The 9,986-nt window shown below is 39.5% G+C and overlaps 1 protein-coding gene across 1 annotated transcript in view; it reads right to left on the reverse strand.

The window, feature by feature from the left end:
- Window positions 1-6: 6 nt before the first annotated feature.
- tgfbr3 (transforming growth factor, beta receptor III) overlaps window positions 7-9,986 on the reverse strand; it is a 68,453-nt gene continuing 58,473 nt past the window's right edge. Inside the window, exons 15-17 of the mRNA XM_035653370.1 lie at window positions 6,812-6,847; window positions 5,972-6,079; window positions 7-1,679 (exon numbers count right to left, since the gene is read on the reverse strand). Of these exons, the coding sequence (XP_035509263.1) occupies window positions 1,561-1,679; window positions 5,972-6,079; window positions 6,812-6,847 (263 nt within the window). The 3' untranslated portion in view covers window positions 7-1,560. The remainder of the gene's footprint in view (window positions 1,680-5,971; window positions 6,080-6,811; window positions 6,848-9,986) is intronic.

The following is a 9,986-nucleotide window of genomic DNA, read 5'->3' on the forward strand; positions in this document are numbered from 1 at the left end:
CTTTAAGAGACTTTGATTCTTATGTTATCACTTTTAAAATGAGATATGGTATTAACTCATTAACAACTCACTCTGGTAAATCACTGGTCTAATCCAGAAGCACTAAAACAGAAGTTGCACACTCTGCCTCTTAACATTTTTGAGTATTTACAATATTCACAAAAATATACAGGCCTCAAAGAAAAGGTTGGCATTTTGGAAAATGTTGATGTCTGTATGTTGAGTCTGGAGCTGGAGCCAGGAGGTGATTATCCAAGCTTAGCATGAAAACTAGTAGCAGGGGGAAAAGCTAGTCTGGCCACAGCTGGTGAGGCAGGTGTATTTTGTTTAGCTTTAGACAGAGCTAGGCTAGCTTTTTACCATTGCTTTTCAATTTTGCCGCTAAGCTAGGCTAATCACGCCCAACCTGGCTTTGTCCAAAGCTCAAAAATACATCCACTAACACACCTATTGCTAACAAATTAACACATTGTATCTTGTTTTTTTTAACCTGCACACAGACAGAAATGTAACGTGACAATTTGTGGTTTTGTTAAATGTCAAAATAAACACTTTCTCTCATCTTCCAGACTTCATGCTAAGCTAGGCTATTAACCTCCTGTATCAAGCTCCGTACTGAATGCAGAGACATGAGAGAGCTATCTATCTTATCTCAAATAAACTGAACTATTCCATTAACAACATAGTAAAAGGGATCCCATAATGCCCCTGTGAAATTACATAACATCAGTGAAATTGAGACTCAGACCCTCATCTACAGAAATGCATTTCTGTAACTACTGTATAGAAGGCACTGGTAAAACATGTTTTATCAACCTGTGTGTAAATCCATTATGAGGGGAGGAGTAGATAAGTACATTATAAAATGTGGCTTTTTATCAGCATGTCTTTCACATTTAACTTTCACATTTTTTGGCGTTTAATCTTCTGTATACATTCAATACCTACACTGTCTTTTAAAAGCCATTATCTCTCTGTGTCAAGATGACGACTTTTGCTCATACTGCACTTTTGTCCGCATGTTAATAATAGTGGTTGCTTCGCTCCCTTTGCCATCTGCAGGGCTGCATGTCATAAAGTAACGTGTTATAGTCCAGCCATCAACATCTCACTTACTAATACTGACATCACTGCTGCCTGATTGCTTTCCTTGCAGTTGGATCACGCCATTTAAGGTCAGAAACAAAAGGCTGTGTTGTGGTCAGAAAAAAGCAGCATTTGGATTCAAAATAAATGCCTGGTATAAACTTGTTTCTTGTAGTTTTGTTGTACTAGATATGAGGTGAGGCTGCCAAGCTGGGGCTCACTACTATTACAGACCAATAACACCAGGACAGTATATTTGTCTGCACACACTTTAAGTGGCACAAAAGGAATTTGCACAAGGACCAACGGTGTTATTGTGTGTCGTCTTCTTTCTTTTTTATATCATATGTTTTTCCTTCCTATTGCATCCCCCAAAAGAAAAATTCCTTTCATGGAAGGAGATCAACAAACCGGTCCCTGTGAACCACTGGGCTCTTCCTGTGCCACGACGTCCCCGCTGGGTCACGTCCTGGGCTACGCCGTGCTGCTGCTGGAGCAGGGCGTGCTCTGCGTGCTGCCGATACTGTGGGCCGCACTGCTGTTCTCGGAGGCGGGCTGGGACTTCTGGACCTGCTGTGTGCCAGCTGTCTCACCTAGACACAGAGCAGTAGAGGGAGTGGACAGCAAGAGAGGAGGGGATTGGACCAGAGGGAGAAAGAAAAATTTGATGTAAATGGCAGAAAGGCGGAGGTAGGCAGGAACATGACAAATGGATTTGGTTAAAGCTATAAATTGCACCCCACTAAGACGCTGCAACCTCCATTGTTCCTCTGCAGTCTTAGAATTTAAAAGAAAAATGTACTCTAATCCCCTACTGTTTAGTATGACTGTCACTACTTGACATAAACCCTTATACTTTAGTTAAAATATAATTCTTTATCCCGATGTTTTGTGCACATCTGTGTGTAGATTAACACATTCTTACACAAGCACAATTAAAAACAATCTAGTTTTCAGTACAAAGCACTTGGCAAATGTGCACAGTAAAGCAAGCAGAACTCTGGACTTGATCTGCCCTAACTTTTACCATCTTCAAGCATAATCTGCCACAGATTCACAACATGCATCTGCTAGGACCCCCCCCCAAAGAAATTCACCTCAGAGGTCCCAGAAACAACCACTCACATCCTATCTGACAGATGATATTTTAAACAAAAAAGAGCAGAAGATGATTCCTGTTCATGGAGTTCATTTCTTTAGTTATCTGGATTCAATTAGCCTGTCCTTAGTAGATAAAACAGAACAAACACAAGACTGCCTTCTGACTGGAGCTCAAACCACTGACTGGTTTATTGTTCTATGCCTAAATAAGCATTTCATTTTGTAGACTCTCGGGATCCAACGCTTACAATGAAGGGCCAAATCAAAGTTTTTACATTAGTTTACAGAAAATGTCTCTGACAGACAATGAACAGCTTTTGAAATGAAGCCAAGTCTGTGTTTAATTTGAGTATTTGGTGCAATTATTACTGCAGTCTGTTCCTTGGTTGCATCCTAGCTTGATTCCTCCCAGAAAAATGGAGAGTACACAATAAAATTGTCTCTCTTAGACAAACATTTTTCTGTTGACAGCTTGATTCGTCCTAAACGTTGTCTGTATGAGTGCTTGCATATATGGCAGGCACATTGTGTCCACAGGCGATATTGCATCCCGCTCCCTCTTCGGGGCCCCTGTTAATGTTTACCAGAGCAGAACTGCCAGGGGTCTTTCCCTCACAGGACAGAGAGTTCTACAAAACAAAAGGGACTTGGATTCACCTCATCTGTCTGAGGAAATATAAATTCCCAAGTCCAATATTATCTTTCTAGATAGGAGAGATAAAGCCTGCTTTAATGTTACAGAAACATACTGTGTATGAAAACTCTGAAAACAGATGTCTGACAATTTGCTTTATCCTCTGGACGAGGAATCACAAAAGCAGAAGCACAAAATTAGTATCTCTTGGCCAGGGTTGGGTTGTAATCAGATAACAAAAAATAAGTAACTATAATAAGCCCAGTAATTACATTTTAGTTACGTTGTCAAGGATTACTTGATTACATTTTTGATTAGGACTTTTAAATATGTCATTTTTACAATTATGAAACTTTATTTTATGATAACCAATGACCTAATAACTTGGAGAAAAAAGAATGGTGTTGAGTCAAGATGGAAAGTTCAGTCCCTCCAAAACAGACTTCCATTCCTGCCAATATGTTCACTTCAACTTCGGAAATGTGCAACACAAATTCTTTTGTCTTTTAAATTGATTTTGAAGTATTCCAAAAGTATTCATTTTAAAAACATTGTTTTGTAACCTAATGGATTATGTTACTAAACACAAACATTGCCATCTAATTTGTATTTAATAACTGACTACATGTAAAAGTAATCTGACCCAACCCTGCTCTTGGCACAGTCATCACTTCAACAGTGTCCAAGTACATACAAAAAAAAAGACATTTGTTTCACATTTTTGAAACTGACTAATTTGACAAGTGAAAAATTGCATATGTGTCTTAAATCAATGACAATGACTAACCCTAGAAAGACCTAGAAGGTAGACACAGTTCACTCTATGTGCATTGTGTATAAGTAGCATAATATTGTCCATTTAATAAAAAAAGTAATCCATTATTCAATCCCTTTTGTCAAAGCCTTAAGGAATACAATAGCAGTCTGGACTCTCTATTAGGTCTGACTTTCTCTGATCCATATTGGAATGGACGGATGGATGGCAGGTGAGACAGAAAGAGAGATTACAGAAGCATATTTGAAAGAACAAGTCATGCTAGCAACTCTGTGAGGCTATACTTAGGCATAGGGGTGCTTTGAGCTAAATGCTAATGTTAGTGTGCTAAAATGCTAACATGCTGATGTTTAGCACATGTAATGTTTACTATGATCTCCATCTTAGTGTAGCCTTTTAGCATGCTAACATTTTCTAAATCTAATTCATTTTCTAAAACACAAAACACAAAGTACACCTGGGGATGATGGGAATGTCATCAGTTTTGCAAGTATCTGGTCAAGTTTTGGGCAAATTATAGTTTTAACGATGGCGCAAGTTTAAAAGTAAAATTAACCAACGTTACTACCATTCATCCTAACTCAAAAACTCAAATGACATGGCAATCCATCCAATAATTGGTGAGATATTTCAAAGTTGAAGACCAACCAACCAACACAATCCACAAGCCTTGCTGCTAGTGTGGCTAAAAAAGGAAGCGGGTGTGTAGTTTCTGCTGTCAAGATAGTGTGCAGTGTGTGATCACCATTATTTTTAAGCTTGTAGCACATGTTTTCTTCAGAGCAGATAATGTGTAAAAAATTCTACTCATGTCAGCCTGTTTTCACAATTGGTTTGAATTTTTCATTCGTATGTTAGTTCACAAATTGAGCAGAGGTGGAGAGCAGAACTCTTGGCAGACGTGACTACAGCCCTGGCAGAATGCAGACACATTGTATGTGCCAAGATAATGAGTAAAATGTCAAATAATATAGTGTGGGGTGCCATTTAAAGCATTTATACTTCTAATTGCCTTATAAGGAATCAAACTGTAATGAATGCAAAACCCCAAATATAACGCCTATGAGTATATATAACTTAAAAAAGGGTTTGTTCTCTAAAGGCCAGGGATATTGTCCTCAAACCTGAGGGAATAGACTGTTTTCATGTGTCTTCACTCTGTACACTAGTTTAAAATACACTCTCAGCTGATATTTTTGGTGGTTGTTTTTGGGGATCTACATTCTTGGGGTTTACATGGAACTGCCAATATTGCCATGTAAGGTCATTTCAGCCGAGAGAGCTTGACACACCCAACTAAGGTCTATTTTAATAACATCAACAGGAACATGGTCCTTAATGTATCTGTAAGTTGTGAAAGTGTTTCCATAACAACTATCATTACACCTGTTTCTCTCTGCATGTTCACTATTGACCTCTAATATCTTTGGAAAACCAGCCAGTTACAAGGCATGTGTTCCTTTGTCATTCTAGGAAACCCATAAAGCTTAAATGAAGTGGCTTTCTAAAGAGGAGCCAATACCAATATTGTGATAAAGATAAGAGCACTAAACTCTGACAGCTGATATTTTCTGCTACATGAAATCCCGTTCAGTAAACACTTACACAGATGTGATTTAGCATGACTGGAACTTTAAACAGTTTGTAACAGTTCTGACTAGTGTCCGTATCTGTGCTACATTCACAACTATCAGGGAGGATGATTTACTGACCCAGCCATTTAACACTGTCCAACAGTGAGCTTCTTCCTAACTGTAAACTTAGTGTAAACTGAAACACTCACATTGTTGTATTTTCTGAAAGCCCTGGCTTCTAAACTCAAACATCCTGAAAGACATCCATGGAGAACACATCAGCCATGGGGTAACAGGTCACTGGCATGGCGGATCACCGGTCAAGCAGTCAGGCCAACGAGAACAGGGCAGCTTTATGCAACGGTGAACTCAAAAGGGCTGCTGGGAGCACACTTCCTCTTAGGGGTCAGCTGGGGTCTGCAGGCTGGGGACGATGGGGAAGGTCTTGGCATCTAATGGACAGATTGTGTGTCTTTTCCTGTGAGTGCCGCTAAACCCAACAAGGGGAATTTCCAGCTCGTCTCCAGCCATTGTACTGAGAATATTCGCTGACCACCCAGCAGCCCCCAAAAACATTCAAAGGCAGGAAAGAGAAGAGCTCTTGCTGCTGACCAACAGGATATATTTACAGTAGAGGAGTCAATATGTTATTGTAAACTGGCCTCTGTCAGCAGCAGGATGTCTAGTAATCCCAGGGGCACATTTCTGGCACAGACACACTCAGACATTCCTTTACATCTTATCTTTTCATTAATGTAGAGAGGTGATCCGAGGCTGTGGAGCAGCAGGTGAAGGACCTACCTGTGTGGGAGTAGATAAACCACAGGGCTCCGGTCAACAGAGCCCCAATCACAAAGGCTGCAAACGCGATGCCCACCACTGTCGGAGTGTCCAGCACGTACAGTGTGCCTGCGAAACAAAGCAGTTCATACATGTTGACATGACAACTAGGAAATACTTAAAAGCTCTTAAACACAAAGTCTATGGAGGTCCAAAGTGTTCAATATTAAATGCATAAATTAAAGGTTATCAAAGGTGTTTTAACTGGTTATGAAACAGTCTCAATTTAAAACTGATGCCTCTATATGACCTACATAAACAAACAAGACCATCAGAGAGAAGAATGGCTATTTGTATATAGCCATTCTTTACACCTGTCATTAGGTCGGATTCCCTTTTAAATTAGACAAGGCGGTAGAAACACTATATTGTCCAAATGTAAGTTCCTTGCAGGGTCTTAAAATAAACAATAACATCAATTAAACATTTTTTTGTCAAATATAATAATGTTAAATATAACGGATGGTTGGGGCATTTGAGACTCTAAAAACTCAACTATCATGAAAATTAACATTATGAAATTAAAGCCATTATAAAATTAATAAAATCTATAATTAAATAGAAAAGTTCAATGAAAACCACAAACATAAAATAGAAACAATTAAATAACATTCATAATAATGAGCTGAGTTTTAACTTAAACTACTTCACAATTTATTGGTTAATCTATGTGTTTACATAATCTAGTCCCATGATTACGTATTTTATTCAATACTGATACACTTTGGGGCTCCATTCAAATTCACATTCATAGACACATGTACATGTACATAGTGAGAATAATATAGAATAACAACTTACTTTCTTCATTAGGAGGATCCGGTGGGCTTCGGGTTGCTGCAAAAAAAGAAGTACTTTTAACGTATGCTGATGCACACTATACATTATGAACTTATATAATAAAATAATGAAAAATAACAAAATACATATTCCAAGTCAGGCTGTCAGCCACAGGCCAGAAGATCAGCAGATTTCTGATATTGCCCTGTGTTGATAAGCAACTCTCTGTGGAATGTGATACAGAAACGCTGAAAGAGCAGCTATTCTGTAAGCTGACAGTGTCCTAAAGGATGAACCTACTGACTCTGCTTACTCATTTATTTCAAAGCCTTCTGGAAGGCTTTCAAAAGTGAACTTAGCTGTAATGATGTCTTTACAAACAATACAAAGGCGCTTGTATACGGCCGAACTCAAGAGGCGAGCCTGGTACATGTCCAAGACTTCGGCACAATGGGTGCTATTCTTGGAAAGAACACCTTTGAGTTATCATCTCGCATAATGGATGATGACAGGTCATCAGAGAGGACTTTAATTTCGGAGGGGACGATGGCCAGAGGACGTCCTCTCTGCCACCCTTCACCCCTATCCCACCGCTCCTTTGTTATCTGTCCTGTGTAACTTGTTATGCAAAGAATGCAGAGAGTGGCCACTAACGCTTTCAGCCCCGTTAGCAGAGGAGAGAGGAAGAGCGCACTCAACTGAGGCCAGAGAGAGACAGTGGTGTGCAACGTTTCCTTGTAATTTTGGCTCATAGATTATGTTACGCTTCATGTGGAGAAATGTACATGGCTCTGGTCTCCCATGATCATCAAACTGAAAACTCAATGTACCTTTTCAAACAAAGCCTCAATATCTGTGGGGAACAGTGCTCTGCTGGACATCTGTCAGGTCTTGACTTTTGCTCACTATTTTAGTAGAACCAGACAGCACCCTAGAAGTTAAACCCATGACTTATGTTTGCAAAGTTGGAACAGTTGTAATATCTCTATGAACGTCATTTGTTTATGTAAGTTTGCCTGCTTTGGAATGAGAGAGCACGCCTGTTGTAATGACTTGTTTTTGTTCAACTTTGACCTCTCCTTACAGAGAGCTAAAATCACGTTCGCCTCTGCAAGACTCTTGACGGTGCTTGTTTGTATGAATAAAGCTGACTACAGATGAACTGAATAACTTGGCTCCATACGCCCATTAGCACCACATACAACTCATGAGCTACAGTGGTTTTATATAGTTACACAGAGGTCTTATAAGGGATCTGCTCACACATTTTTCTCTTCAGTATATACTTCATGAAAAAAATCTGAAGTGTGGAAGACTAATACTGTTTTAATGGCCTTAATCTGCTGAAGCATTAATCCAAACTCAAGTAGAAACATCATTTTCTTTTGAGTTTTTAAATGATGAGTTTTATGATCATTTTAATGATAAAGTAAGCTACTTGAAATCCCGCCCAGTGAATACCGCAGCTCATGTGAAGGACGAAAAAACACCTTCGTTCAGCAGGTTTTAAGGTGATGCATCATCGCAGATATTTATCAGCTCCTTAGAAAGATGAGCAATCTGAAGGGTCAACACATTCACTCACAGTATATTTCACACACTGTAGTTTCCACCTGTCCAATATTATTTAATACAATAATTGGAATTGAAATACGATTATAATGTAAATAAAGTCTTATCTCAACTAACCTCAAGTAATACTACTTCTAGTGGTGTAATGATGTAATTTACAGCCTTTTAAGTAAATGATATTTTCCAACTTTTCCTGAACATTACCAGATCCATAAAAAAGGGATCAAATTTATTGATGTTGTGAAGCAGTAAATCTACTTTTGATGGCTGGGGTTTGAGGCTGTTATGTTTTTCCATGCACCAAGTTGGCCACAAGTGGCACCTCTTTGATTTGTAGATCAAGTTCAGCTCTTTGGGATGCTGTCCAGTGCACAACTGTGGCCCTTGAAAAGGCTGCTTGTTTTGTTTTCCATCCTAGCATAAGCGATGCCTTTGTGTTATGAAGCACGGCCTTTGAAATTGAGTTTTTTTTCTCTGTGTTTATTGCATATCTGTGTTTACTTAATCTGTTCCATGGAAAATAAACCCGCTGCACTGGCACAGTGGTGTGGGCAGTGCTCGGTGCTGCCTGCTCTGGACTAGCTTTGTTTACTCACTCACTCGTTACTGCAAAATTCAGAGTCTCTGTTCACCAGTATCCTCAGCAGCCTCTTTAACAACAACACTGGGACTTCTGTGCTAAGAAGTGACTGCATCTACATCTCTGCCCAGAACTGAAACCGAATGTCCAATTAAAATGTACAGTAATACATCCCCCCACTTCTGTTCAGCAATTTTCTGTACAAATCTGACTACTCCCACTCGACTGATACGGCATTTTTGAGACTGATATTTATATTGATACTTGAGAGTCTGTACTGAGTGTATGTCTGCAACTACCTACTATTTTTCATGATAACCTGATTAATCTTTTGGTCTATAAAAAGTCAGAAAATTGTGAAAAAATACTAATCACAACTGCCTAAAGTTAAAGTCAGAAAGCTTTTTTAAACTTTAAGGAAACTCTTAAGCCCGTGCTATCAGTGCTTTCTGGTGGACAAACTATTGTATGTGACTGTTTTACCGCAAACATACCATTGTCGTTGCTCCACTAATTCATGTTACTTATCAGCACGCATATATACCAATTTATCCACAAAAAGCTTGAATTAGCCAATATCGGCCATGCTGATATATCAGTCGGGCTCTAGCTTACACTGATTGAAATGGTGTGTAAACTCATGAGTCAATATAGTTGACTTAAACTGACCACAGCTTTCTTGTTGATGTCATTGCTCAGAGGGGATGTTGATTTGAAAAGCTCTGGCAGTCCACCAGAGATTGGGTACTCATGATATCACCCCATCCCAGTTTAGGTCATAATTAGTCAAATGTGCGGGTGGTTACCTCAGGCCTCCCCCTCAATCTGTAGACTGCTCCCTCCCTCTGATCACACTCACAGCCCCTGAGACTCCGCAACACAGCAAGCAAATGAATGAGTGACTAAACAAGTGATGATCGAGGGGCCTTTAGGCTCTCTGGCTGGACTCCCAAAGCCAACAAGAGGATCACCACTCCCCTCACACACACACACTCCTCCCTTCTCTAGTGGAAAGGGGAGGCCACAGTGAAGGTCCTAAGTGAA

The sequence above is a fragment of the Morone saxatilis genome, unplaced genomic scaffold (genome assembly GCF_004916995.1).
Source record: "Morone saxatilis isolate NCDOM2014 unplaced genomic scaffold, NCSU_SB_2.0 Contig12, whole genome shotgun sequence".
NCBI classification, from domain to species: domain Eukaryota; kingdom Metazoa; phylum Chordata; class Actinopteri; family Moronidae; genus Morone; species Morone saxatilis.